Genomic DNA, 14330 nt, shown 5'->3' on the forward strand with positions numbered 1-14330 from the left:
CTTGGAATCAGTCTCAAAAAATCCGTTCAGTGGGATTCAAATGAAAATGTTCTGTTTTCTGGTCTCTGCTTTTGGCTTTACAAGCCATCAACATCCAATACGGTCCTCTACATTTCAAATTACGTCAATTCCTTTATTTCTCATTTTACTTGGGCACTCCACTCATACGCTTTGGTTTTCAGTAACTCTCTAAGTCTTTCTGAATATTGTGTTTCCTGACAGCCCCCTGTTATATGAACTGCACTTGTAGAATATTCTAAATATCTGTAGGTATAACGTGACGATCTATCTGTGAACATGCTCTTATCCTGTTTATCCTAAAAGAATCCTCTTAAATAGTACAGACATGATCATATACTGTATAAGCTTGTCACCTCTAGCTCTTAGGTAGATTTGCATGAATGACATTATAAATATAGAAAATGCAAAGTAATAAAATGCAACAGGTGGCCTTTGCTATTTTCGTGTCGGCTATAAAACACAAAACAAGATTTGGAAATGCAATCAATGCAGCAGGGAAAGTTTAGTCTATAATTATGCTGGATTGAAGGCCTTGTTGGTGATAATACCACCATCTCCATCAGGGCCATTGAGAAGGCAAGACTGGGAGGATGTGTCTGTTTGTCAAATTACTGTCTTTTTGTCAGCATGGTGAAGTCTCTCATTCGCCTCACCTGGATCCCAGTAATTAACATTTTCCCCAGACTGCAAGTAATAGGTGATAATTTATTTTAATTAGCATCATTAGCTCTGACGTTGATTGAAATAAATAACACATATGTTATTATTTTAATCTGTTCACCAGTATTGTTATTATTTCTTTATCATACATTTGTGACCTATTAATCTGCTTGAAGCAAAGCTGGTGGGCCTCTCTGTCTTTAAGTGGAGGTTTAACCACAGGAAGGGCACACAAGGGCTTAGATTAGCTCAACAGGCCCTTTTCTGTTTGCTTTTGTATGTTGTTTAAGCTTCCGGCCAAGTCAGCTGAACCAGGTGCAGTGGTGCAGGCTGGGGCATAAAACAAAACCGTGTTTCTGCTGGACCACGGTTCACATGTGAAGACCGCAGGCTTCAGCTCACACCACAACATACATGTAATTAATAGCATACACATATTCCACATAATAAACTGGTTGGCACATGCTCAGCTGCACACTCACTACACACTACACATATATATAGGGGCACACACAGACACGCACAAATGCACAGGCACTTCCGGAAAAAGATCAAATAACAGATAAAAGCCATTTAAGCCAACCGGTGAATCACTAATGTGAAGTGTTGAAGAGGTGACTCCTGGGGGGAGGCAGCATTATCCTGGACATGTAGTGGCATGCAGGCGGAGAGCATGCTGATGGTCAGCCTATCTGCTAATAAATCTAAGTAGGTGTGTTTGTGTGAGAAGCAAAACTCTGGATCTTTAGAAGTTTGCACCAGAGATTATCCCCTTTAAATGCTCTCTGTCAGCACGCTTCTTAATCTTAAATTGTGAATTAATTGTTTTTTGTTGCTCCTTCACTAGAAAAAATGACGACAATTTGTAAACTTAAAGTTTGTAATGAATCCAAATAGTGGCTAATTCTTCTGTCATTTTTCAATTGTTTGGTTTGTATTAGTTTGATAAAGAGAGACAGAGGGAGAAAAGTGAACTAGTAGCAGATGAGAACAGTCCACAATGATCTTATGGTCTGTAAACCTCCCTCATAGGCAGCAATGCCTTTTTACCCCGAGTCGAGCTTAGTGCTGCACAAAGCATTTTCAGAGCTATTTCGCTAAGTAAGTTCTTAAATTCAACACAGCTTGAGTGTGACCTCATTTTAGGAAACACCCTTCAGATGCACTGATATGGGCAGCTGCTTAAGGGTCTTAGCAGCCTGTAAAAGGTACCTGCCACTGCATGCACTGCACTGATGCTTCTTCACAAGTCAGTAATACACACACACAAATGCACTCAGTCAAAATCATTAACATATCTTCAAGAGGTAATATAGCAGGTTGACATACTTTGCCGCAGGAGACATGTGTTGCATGTTACATGTATGTTTCTACAACTATGTATATAGTATGTATCTGCAGATACATGAAGATCTCAATCAGAGTCTTGAATGTGCTTTGTCTGAAGTAGCAATGGCATGTGTGTGGCCAGGCACAGCTGAAGCGTGTCTTAGTAAGAAGTCAGGAGTGGACGCTCAGTTTTCACACCGAGGGTGTCAGAGTGGACCTTCTGGTCAGCGGTTAAATTCCGGACTTCAGGGAAAAGTTAGTGCAGTTCTATCAAGTCAGGACACATAGAGCAGGCTCTTTGGTTTGTGACCTCTTTGCAGAAGTCTGGTGGAGGTGCATAAATCATTGACATGACAAGCAGGAAAAACAATGAATCTACCTGAGGAAGCTGAGATGTGGAATGTTGTGCTTGCTCACAAATTTGTGCATTGTAGACGACTAAAAAACTGAAATATTTTAGTTTACATGGAAATATTTGTGCATTTAGGGAACTTTTCACATACACAGAATATGATTTTATATATCATTAGATAAACATTTGCTCTCTCATAACTTTCAGCATGTTTAGCATCACCTTACAGAGAAATGTCTCCTAAATGCTGATGTTGAGCACTTGCTGCCTCCAAAGTAAAATCCATCATTTTAACAGGACTTAAGAAGCTCATATGTGTGGCCAGTGATAATCTGATGACCCACAGAAGCCCTTATCTGAGGAATCAAACAGTTTTCGTGTGAGAGCTGCAGGGAGAGATGAAGAAACATTGACTGATGGGCTGAACACTGAACAGTTTTTACCAAATTAACTTATCTGATATCTGAACTGTGGTCATTGACCTTCATATTTAGAATAGCTGATGAAATGCCACAGCACAGTTTGAAAAACCAGTGCAGCTGTCTTGTTGTGGTGTGGCAGTGACCTCAAACAAAAACCCTAGTTCAACTTGTCATTCTGTCTATCTGCTGGGAATTTCTAGTCGAAAAGCAATAACCTGCATGCAAGTGACCAGGGCAGAGACTCCCTGCAGCCATTCAAAGTGTGGGATACTGAGGCAATAAATACTTGTTTTTACAAGTGGATACACAGCCTGCATATATCCTTGTCCATCAGACATGGGCCCAGTGAGCTACAGGCTAAGAAAGGGGACCCTTACTTACTGTTAGACATGTTGAGACATCTGTTCATTGCTTAGTCGTAGGACAAGAGTAAAATATTGATGTCAGCTCTTTTGACTTTGGAGTGTATTGGTTGAACTTTAGGTGCAAGATATCCTCAGATTTCACAGCAGTACTAATTAAACTCTGCTGAATAACAGATGAGAAGTGCGAGAGAACAGAGCCTCTGCGTTCAAATAAGTTCACTCGGCCTCTGTGCTTTTTCCAATTGCAACAATATAGTCTTCCAGCTCTGGAGAGGGATCAGAGACCCCAGTGGGTTGAGTGTTATGTGATCATTTAGAGCTGGGAGAGGAATGCACTTCCTTGGAGACTCCAGACTCCGGAGCCACAGACAGAGCAGGGCCTGGAAGTGAAGTGGTATCCCGAGCAGACAGGTGTGTACGTGAGAGGGAAGGCTCCAGGGGGATCCCCTTTCAAAGCCCCCCGTCACCCCACTCCCAGCTCTGCAGAAATCCAACCCAATCTTAGATAGCCCGATAACCTGCAAACTTCCACTGCAATGGTGCCTGCTCTGGAGGGGCACTTCCCCAGGGGCTGCATTGATACCACGGAAGGGAAAATGGGCGGAAAAGAGCTGAAAAATGTGTATATATATATATTTTTTGTCTGTACCATAATTAGACCCCTGTGAACGTTCCTCAGCACAGTCGCTGCACTCTGGTGTACAGTAGAACTGCGTGCTGACTGACATGTCCATGTTACACCCTGACTTCCTAACTGTGTTTTGGGATCTTACATGTCACCAGTGTCAACAGTCACCAGGAGATTTACTGGCTAATGGTGCCACAGTCTGGGCCCCCTGTGACTAGAAGCTGAGGACTGGTCCCCCTCCACCACACCTTCCCCTCCTCTAAGACCCCTTCATGGTATAACTATTCTTTTTCTTTAGAGTGTTCATCTTTGACCTCTACTCCATTTCCTTTCCTTTTCTTTCCTTGTTGGGTTTTCCCCATATCCCTTTCAGTGAACCATGATATCGCCTAGTTCTCTGTCTTTCTTTCTCTTTTTCCACTTTTTTCTTCAGCCTTGATTTATGGTGGTTGGAGGGCTGCAGGGGAGGGGAGTTATGATGTATGGCTACAGCGTTTATTCTTATCTGCTCTCATATGGCAAAACTGTTGCTGCCCCCAGCCAAGCTGTCATTGAGTTACCGGCACTCCTTTCCTTGTCCTTTTCTTTTTAGCCACGCTCGCACTGTTGCAGTGTCGCTCTGTCAGATTGTCTGCCAAATTGACATTTTGGATCAGACTAAAATGTCTCGTCACTTTTGGATGGATTTCCATTCAATTTGGTAGAGACATCCATTGCGACCAGAGGGTGAAACATGCTGATTATGGCAATACCATTACTTTTTCTTGCATTGCCATGAGGTTGAAATTTGCAGTACAATTCCTGAACAACTTTTGGATTAACTGTCATGAAATTTGCTGCAGACATTCATGTCCCCCTTAAGGTGAATTGTCATATCCTGGGTCATCCCTTTACTTTCCATTCAGTGGCATCATCAGGTCCAAAATCCAAAACTACCTTGTGTTAGGTTGCTAATCAGCAGATGTGAGCATGCTAATATGCTAAACTAAGATGATGAACGTGGTAAACATTATTCCAGTTAGCATCCGCATGTTAGCATGCTGACGTTGAGCTCAGAGCACCACTGTGCCTAATTACAGCCTCATCCTGTTGTGTTTCCACATAACTATAACTTTGAGCAGACGGTGCATGACTTGACATCTGTGAGTGCTGCCGTGGAACAATTTTGGATAATGTTTGTGCAAATCTGTAGCTTTTTTAGTTATGTCTGCTGTTCGTGCATCGTTATTCATCATTCTACACAGAGTAGTTTGACAAAGGATAAAGAGCCTTAGTACCACATTTGCTATGCTATTAGATTTATATCCAAAGTGTTGCAAGAATCTGTGTGGCCCTGCCAAGTGTTGCAAGCGAGGGTCAGAGAGGATGAAGCTCTCAGGCCCTGACAGAGTATGATTTGTGACATCCTGCAGAGATAGCTTCACTGTACTGCACTGAAGCAGCAATCGAGCCACTGCGATGTGTCGATTTACAGCACATGCTGGCGCTGTCCGGAAGGAATGATAAGAGTTATTAATATAGATAATCATGCAGCATTCCCGACATGAATACTTGGGAGCGCAGAGAGGACGCAATAGCTTTCACTATTTGAAAAATCTCTTCATATACCTAAGATGTTAAAGTAAAGAAGAAATGTTAACATTCTTCTGTTTACATCGATTTTTGACATCCCAGTGATTTAATAGATCATACTTGAAAAACTGGTATTTAAATACCTTGCATAGTGGACTGGAACCTCCGCAGTATTTATATCAACAGGATGATTAATGAGGAAATGCAATAATGGTGATGCTTGTCACTTGATGTGGATATTCTTAGAAGGTTGCTCTTCCTTGCATCATGCTGGTGAACGTCAAAGCCTCACATTGACCTTCCGCTCCAATCATATCTCTGGCCTGACCCACTATCCCACTGCGCCTATGTATGGTGCAGACAGCACTGCTGTGTAAATGGGTGCTAATTAAGAATGTGCTATCAAAGGAAGCTGCTGCAGGAAAACTCTCAGGCTATAATGTCCTGCATGTGTGTGGATGTTGTTTTGCTGAGGCAGAAGTTTGGATACTTGAAATTTTATGAAGTGCATTCACTCGTTGAGTCAATTCATCATGCTGGACCTGCATGTATTTCACAGATTTACAGCTTTGTGTTTCTGGAGCTGATCATTTTTACGCTGCACCAGAATACCTACATGTACCACTATGAGACTTCCTGCACTAAAATAAGTCAAGTGTAGATCTAGAGGGCATCCAGGAGGTCTCACTCAGGTCCTAAAACGGGAAAACATTATCATACTTCTTTAATATTCTTTGCCTTCCCTTGTCAGTGCATAGCATCAATCACACTGAGGCTAATTTATTAAATAGTTGCTAACAGGGACATTTAGAAACATGTGGGTGCTATAAAACTTTTCATCCCGGCAGAAATTATGATGATTGCCAGTTTGAAAAGCTAATGGAAATGTGAGCTGAGCCAGGCAGCGACTGTATGTATTGGATGTGATAGCCAGGCTAATATAGCATGTGTGTCATAGAAATGAGCTCATTAATCATGTCTAAAATCATGTCAGAGAAGCTATTTTGACTTCCATGTTTGAAGAATTTTTTCTCATTTCTATTCTGAGCGAAGCCAAACCATCTCCTCCCTGAAGCACTCCATCTGCGTTACTCTGGGAAGTCTGGCATCTTGATTATTTCTTGGTTTGTGGAGACTCATGCCAGCTCCAGCCTCAGTGTCTGACATCGACAATAGAAGTCAGAGAACAGGGAGATTCCCCTCTCTTCCACTGGTCTGAACAATGCGGAGGCAGGCAGGGAGGCATGCCATGGTGGTAGATCTGGCCCACCCAGACTGCGGCCTGCTGTCGCTCTCAGTTGTCCAGCCCCTCAGCGAACAAAGCCGACACAGGGAGGAAGGGGAACATGGAGGGGGGTTTGTGGAGTACAGCTGTCACTCTGCTCCACATAATCTGGGAGTCTGGCGGGAAGGAAGGTTTCGTGGGACGCAGACAGACAAAGACAGAGAGCGATAGACGGGAGTCTTTGCTTTGACGCTGCTGAACTCAGCCAGAAAACTGTTCTACTTGTTATTCCTCCCTCTGACTTAATGTCACTATGAGATTTTGTTGGAGTTAACAGTGAATGAGATGCCTTAGAAAATCCTTGGAAAGGCTGAGGAAGGGCAAGAAAGAGAGACATCGACCCTGACAGTAGTTATTCTGGACAGAAGTACTGCTTCTACTGCAAAGAAGCAGCACCTGTTGACCACACAGTGTACACATGTCGAGGAAAATGGCAGATGTAACTCATTCATCCTGCTGGCCGAAATGTGCTGCGGGCATTCATTCAGTTCTGAAGGTCATATTAATGAGAAAAGGAGACATAATTTGAGATTGAAGAGTTATTGTTGACCTTGGAAATAGCAGTTTGACAAAAGCCCAAGATGAGCAAACTATCAGCTGTGGCCACAAAATGAAATGTTAAATTACAGCAGTGAAGTCTGTTTGGACTGCAGATATAAGTCAGGCAACATCTGAGTAAATCTATGTGAGTAAATCTGATCAGTGTTTATATATTTTTAACATAATATTCTAAAAACAGTTTGAAATGTAGTTATAGAAGGACAAAAATACATCAGAAACTATGACAGATGAGTGCCACAGTACTGCATTTATCAGTAAAAGTCTTAAAAGGTGTCTTAAGGTTGTTATTCAGCACAGTATTCTGTAGTCTGTCTATGAAATGCTGGTCCAATAGCAGCGTTCTTGTCTCATTCATAAAACCTCCATTGTTTTAGTCCTTGCAGCGATGCAGAAACCCAAAGCTGCCTGATTGCTCGATGCCAAAACAGAGGCAGCTTTTTGTCTCCGCCGTGTTCATTTGATAATCCGCGATGATAGCCATGGAGTAAGCTTCTCGTCATATCAGCTCCAAATAAGGCCAGCTGCCAGGACACACTTTGTCCAGCTCAGAAACAACCTGATAATTGAAGTTTGTCAAAGACAGACATCAGGCTTCAACAAGGAGTTTTCTTTAGCCGGTTATCCATTCAGGACATGAGAAGCAGTGCAGACTGAGCTGAAGTCTTATCGGTCAGAGGTTTGCGTACATTTTCAGAATACAGTCACTGTGTGTAGTTGTTTCTGCATCGAATACAACAAAGTCGCACTGTACGTTTTCTAAATTTAGCGTTTTATGTATGTTCTGTATAAACACTAAAAAGGAATTCAGGCTGAGCAAAAGCAGACATGATACATGTTTCCTGTATTTTTAGCCATGACTGCTGGAAACCTGAGCGTGGAGCTTGGTCGAGGGTCGCTGCACCCGCTGGGTTCTGCGGCTCCACGTTGCCTGCCTTCAGCCAGGCGTTCATGTGTCCTTCTGTGTGTGTGGACGACGGCACTGCGATTATTTGAACCTACAGTCGCCTTCAGTCTGCTGAAAAGGGCCTCCATGTTTACTGTCAGTCCCAGAAAATCCACCCGATGCTATCGGCTCCATCTGAGCACCAGGTCATCCCGTTTGACTCGGCCAGGTTTGGCTTCGGTGTTGACATGTGGGTGTGAGGAAGTGGCCCCCTTCGCATCTTGAATGCCCACCCTCAACCCCCCACCCAGTGTTTTCATTCTCCCCAGCCACACAGCATAAAGACTGCAGCCTCTTTCCTCCTCACTGAGGCAAAACTGAGCTCAATGCTGGTTTATTGTGTGGAGAGGCAGGCGCTCCTTGCCATTGTTCTCTGTACACTTTGTCATTTTTCAAGCTATTTTGACAGGCATGATCTTATGTTCACCCTCGTATTTACAGTTTCTGACATGCATCACACCAAATTAAGCATGATTAGTTTTTAAGAAAGACGCAGCTGTCCTCCCAAACTGCGTTTTCGTCTGACCCTGTGAAGTTCCCTTGTTTGTCTACGCGTCTTTAGCAGAGTGAGGTCAACAAGGCCGCTGTCGGTGTGCCCAGCCGTGCAAGACTAAAGAGAGGCACTCCTCTAACTTCCCTGATCTAAAGAACCCGCAGAGCTTGACCCATTTCACATCAAAAGTCACAGGTCACCGGGCTCGTCTCGCTGAAGGAGAAGACATTTGGGACTTTCGCCGCTGTTGTTAAAACAACAGATTATGTAGCAGAACCTAAAGTCTTAAATATCTCTGAGGCGGCCAGAATCGCGTCAGTAACCAAAACTGAGCTGACAGTTTGAGGGATTACATGAGTCATGAGATAGTATGGATTAAGGACAGGATTGGGTCTAAAGATGTGGATCAGTGGCAGGTGACTCTGCCGGAGAGTGTTTTGTGAGCACGGCCTCTTTCACACATGATAAAGACGTGTTTAATCAAAGTCAGATTAAAACTAATGATGTGTACAGAATATGTGAACATGAGTTTGTCAGACAAGAAGCTGAGGTAAGTTAAGGTTTTATTAAAGAGAGGGTAATCCCTCAGTCCCCCTTTGGAGCAAAAAGAAGCCTCATTGCTCTCAGCCCTGAAAACACAGATCTCACATTCAAACCTTCACCTTGTAGCAGAGTGTGGACATGATGAGGCCAGCTTCATTAAAGATGTTATACACAGAATTCTTCCGAAAGCAGATTGTGGATATGTGTGTTTGTACGTGCTCTGTTGAGGGTTGAGAGTGTGAATGTCCAGGTGGATGAGAATCAGGGAAATAAGAAGGCTTGAGGCTCAGTGAAGGGAGGTTTAGGGAAGCCCTGGCATTAAGTTATCATGTTTCCCCTCTGAAATTAAAATGCCCCTTTGATTCTTTTATCCTTGAGCCCAGAGCAGGCTGCAGTTTATATGCCTCAGCGGCTCCGAACATGAACAAACTAGATTGTTTCCTCATTGTACTGTGCAGCGGAGAAAGTCTTCCAAACACAGACCTGCTGGAATAACCTTTTTTTCACCCTTTTAGGTGGAAACAAACTTAAGCCTCAGCCATTCCGGCTCAACTGGGCCTGGATCTCTCTGGAGAAGGAATACTATCTGGTGGATGAGGACGCCAAATTCCTGGAGGTGACACTCAAACGCAGAGGCTACCTGGGGGAAACCTCCTTCGTCAGTAAGTGTTGACGGCCGTTTGTTTAGCATCTGTCATGAATGGAGGTGCTTTTCATTGGATTTTAAACTTAATGGATTGACTGTTTTGTAACCTAATGACTAATAACTAGATTGAGGGCGAGCATGAGAATTTGTGGCGTTTCTGTTCCTGTCAGCAGTGAATTGATATGAAGGATGATGACACTACACAACATGCCCTTATTAACCTGACAATTTAACAAGGAATTATTGCCCCTTAGACTGTTATTTATGTGCCATTTCAAAGGGCAGCCCTGCTATAAAACATCAGCACCACACGTCTCATTTAAAATCTCTGCAGATTCACGTTAAGCTGCAGGATGTCTTCAGTTAAACTCAGCCAGATTTAAAACCAACCTAACACTAACAACAATGCTGTGTCGCTAAAGGTGTGAATCTGTTCTGTTCCTGTTTGACCGCTGCTCCAGTTCCCGTCCTGTCTGAAGGAGGTGTGATTGAGAGCACGTATAACCTTTCCTGGTAAAGGTCACGAGGAAATGTCAACATTCTGGTGTGCTTGGCTGCGTCAGACGTTTGCGTGCAGCAGATTTACAGCAGCACATATTACAGGGTGCACTTCTATCTTTGAAGATGCAAGAACGGAAACAATGGAACACGCCTATGAATAACATTACAGATGCAGATTTTATCCAAATATAAACCCAAGCAGTTGTTGAATGTTGAGTTCTGCGGCTCTGTGGCCTCTCAGGTATTGCCACCAAGGATGGAACAGCTGAGAAGGACAAAGACTTCCGCGGTAAAGCCCAGAAGCAGGTCCAGTTCAACCCCGGCCAGACTACAGCAACCTGGAAGGTGAAGATCTTCACAGACCAGGAGTTCGAGACCTCGGAGACCTTCGAGATTCAGCTGTCAGACCCAGTCATGGCTGTGCTGGAGTTTCCCGACACAGCAACAGTGGAGATCGTGGATCCTGGAGATGGTGGGAATCTTTTAAAACAGCCTCTTCTATTCAAAGACCTGAATGGATGCAGTGTCGTCATTACTCATCACCATCCGTGTTTCTCTTTCCAAAACAGAATCAACGGTCTTCATTCCTCAAGCAGAGTTCAAGATCGAGGAGGATGTTGGAGAGCTGTTGGTGCCGGTGAGACGCTCAGGAGATGCCAGCCAGGAGCTCATGGTCGTCTGTTACACTCAGCAAGGTGAGACGAAGCCGTTTGTAATGATTGTGGCCAAAGAAAAGCTTCCAAAGAAACCTTATTACCAATGAATGGTAATTAAAATGTTGGTGCAATAACCAAATTTTGCTCAATTTTTTACCTGTTGTCTCATGTATCATGCCATTATTATTATTTTCACTCCCTATTTGTTGCTACTTTTATCTATGAGTATGTAATATATGACCTTTTCCCTTTGAATCCTATGACTTCATGCTGCTCGCATCCCCACAGGAATAACTGACGTTTCAGGTTTAATCTCCTGTCCTCTCCCTGTTCCCATAATTCCTCAGCGACGGCCAGTGGCACCATACCCAGCACCGTGCTGTCCTACTCCGATTACATCACCCGACCCGAGGACCACACCAGCGTGCTGCGCTTTGACAAGGATGAGCGAGAGAAACTCTGCCGCATCATTATCATCGACGACTCCCTGTATGAGGAGGAAGAGAGCTTCAACGTCAGCCTCAGCATGCCCATGGGAGGCCAGGTGGGCGCCAACTTCTCCACCGCCAAGGTCACCATCCTGGCAGACAGCGATGACGGTGAGTGGAGCCGGTGTTCGCCTGTAAATCTGAGTCATTAATCACCAATAATGTGAACAGAGCAGCGCTTGTTCTGCTGTAATGACACTTTCCTCACCCCTGAAAACGTCATGTGTCTGGATGGGGTCAGTTTAGCAGATAGATGGATGGAGGGACGGACAGATGGACACATACTGTTGATTGCTGGATGGATGGATAGATAGAAGCAGTGAACGACACAAACGATCTCAAAGATGTCTTCTCATCTGTCCATAAGAATTTTTTAAACTTAAAAAACTACCAACAACCTACACATAATCTAATAAAGTTACATTTATAGATTTACGAGTTTATGTGATCCTGATTCACAGCTCACAGCCCAAAGGCAGCTCCTTGCTTTGAAAACGTTTTGTTTGTCTCTCTGCATTTTCTCTCTCAGCCTTTCTTTCGTGTCCTGCTCAGTGATCTTTTGTAAAGTTGGCCATTTTTTCAGAAAATACAAATCTGGGCACTTTTTGCAGGCAACTAGCTCCCATTTCTGTCCAAGCTGCTTCTTTTCTTTGGCCTTCGACTTGGACTCAGAGGTTATTTATGAAGATGTGGTTACGGTGCTGCTGAAGGTCATGGGTGATCCTGTTGCTCTGTACCTCTTTAATTCCCTGCTTTGCCATTAAGCCACCAAAGGTGCTCAGGCGGCTCACTAACAACACTCACAGAGGAAAAGCCCTGGATGCTGTACTTGTCTTAATGTCTTTGCAGTGTCTGCAGTGTCTTACCCTTCCTGGGTCTGAATCTGGCTGCTTTGTTTACACTCTCTGCTTCATTTATCCACCCTTCTCTGCCTGCCTCTGTCTGCCTGAGTGAGTGTATGCAACAAGAGAACAATAGACAGGTGTTGAGAGGGAGAATGGCGGTCTCAGTGGATGTTATGCTACACTGTAACCTGTCTGACAGATAAAAGGGCTTTAAACCTCAATGTGCTCCTGGAGCGACCTCTGTCCTCATTGGCATTCAGGGGAGCTCAGGGGAAACAGAGGGCATCCCTTTGTCTGCAGGGACCAAAAGGCAGGTGGTGGAGAGAGAGGGGCTATTATGTCGAGAATCCAAATGACTGGCGTGTTTTTACTCCTTCCCCTGTTCTGTGGTATTCAGGCCTGCGTTGCCTGTTTATGTTAGACTTCAGATTTCAGCGTGAGAAGGAATGTTTTTTTTAAAAGCTATAAATCACAAATATGTCATTGGTTTGATCTGATCCGTCAAAGAAAATGTCTTAACAAAGTTGACAAATCGCAGCCCTCAAATCCTCCTTTAGACCCTTCTTGTCTCTCCGTTGCGTCCAGTAATCGCAGACTCATTTTGTCATTTTGCCCTCCTCACATTCCTCCTCTGTATCTCCAGCCTTTCACCGGGGCTCATTTCCTGGACTTGCTTGTTGCAGTGACAGACCTGCTCACGGAGCAGGCGTCCCTCCCAACCAATTTGGAGCAGGAGCACAACTGAACTTTATGTAGAAATAATCGGCGTGCATTCCCAGACATGTGAAGAAACAAGAGAAGACTCCTCAGTGTAAACCTCTATTGTGGTACACTTCTTGGTGGGTCCTGAAGTAACACCCCACCATAAATCTGTGTGTGTGTGTGTGTGTGTGTGTGTGTGTGTGTGTGTGTGTGTGTGTAAAACCATCTGCCTGCCTGAGTAAACTTGTGGTTTGGCCTCTCGCCAGCATCGAGCCTCCATTGTTACTGTATTTATCTGGCTCTTCCTCCCACTGATCTTTAAGGTTGCCATGTTGGCACTCATTCCTCTCACACGACCCCCCTCCTCATCCCTTCTGGTACTAAATAGCCGGCTCGGAGGCTGAAAGGCGTTGAACGTGTGCCAGAGATCCTTCCTCCAGCATCAGTCAACTGTTGCAGCATCAGTCAACTTCTAGATGAACCCGAGATCTACAAATTCTGCTCCAGCACCAATGATTTAGAACAGCGTCTCTGTGAGAACTGACGCGCTTCAGCCTGTGGTCGTCATCGCGTTCATCAAATAACACTTTCACAGAATGTTTAAATAGACAAAAGTCACATGACATGACATGACAAATATATTAAGTTGCTAACATTAGCTAACATCAGCCACAATAAGCTACTGGTGGTCATACTAGAACAAGCAAAGCAAAGATGCATTTTATTGCTCATGAATTCAACTTTTTAGAAGAAGGAGGACGTTTTATTTCTTCTTTGAGAAGTTGCTTTTCTTTTCTGCCTTTGTTTACGTTCCTAGATAAAAGCCTGAATTTGCGCCTCTATCAGTTGATCTCTAAGAGCACTGGCTGGACAGAGAGTGATGAAAACACACTTTATACAGAAGTGAGGAGAGATGGATTGACAGTGTGTTCCAGGGGTCTGAATTCTTGCCCTCTGCCTTTGCAAAGTGGATGGTTGCCTCTCTGTCTGTGCCAAACCTTCACCATACTGCTTATCAGCTGCTCTATCATCAGAAACTGGGAACATCCCTTCATTTGTGCACACACAAGCACACACCCTGTTCTTCAGGTGTATCCTCAGCCCTTTGGCGTTGAGTTCAGACAGAGCTGTCTGGATTTAGATAAGTGGGGGAGGAAGGTTGAAGGAGAACGGGATAAGAGGGATGACAGCTCTCTTCCTGTGCCGAGTCAGAAATGAAGGAGTTTGCTCAGCTATTCATGAAGATTTGTCCCTGAACCTGATTATAGGTTACCACAAACATCCAAATGTCCAGGATGGATTAAAAGCTTATGTCGCT

General features: G+C 44.0%; 1 protein-coding gene across 2 annotated transcripts in view; it reads left to right on the forward strand.

Annotated features, from left to right (window-relative positions):
• The window catches only part of frem3 (Fras1 related extracellular matrix 3), a 28438-nt gene that overhangs the window by 5971 nt on the left and 8137 nt on the right, over nucleotides 1–14330 (forward strand). For both annotated transcript variants that reach the window (XM_076728606.1, XM_076728607.1), the window contains exons 3-6: nucleotides 9690–9836; nucleotides 10563–10793; nucleotides 10891–11016; nucleotides 11325–11576. In XM_076728606.1, coding sequence (XP_076584721.1) covers nucleotides 9690–9836; nucleotides 10563–10793; nucleotides 10891–11016; nucleotides 11325–11576 — 756 coding nt within the window. The remainder of the gene's footprint in view (nucleotides 1–9689; nucleotides 9837–10562; nucleotides 10794–10890; nucleotides 11017–11324; nucleotides 11577–14330) is intronic.

Source organism: Chaetodon auriga, chromosome 4 (genome assembly GCF_051107435.1).
Source record: "Chaetodon auriga isolate fChaAug3 chromosome 4, fChaAug3.hap1, whole genome shotgun sequence".
Taxonomy (NCBI): domain Eukaryota; kingdom Metazoa; phylum Chordata; class Actinopteri; order Chaetodontiformes; family Chaetodontidae; genus Chaetodon; species Chaetodon auriga.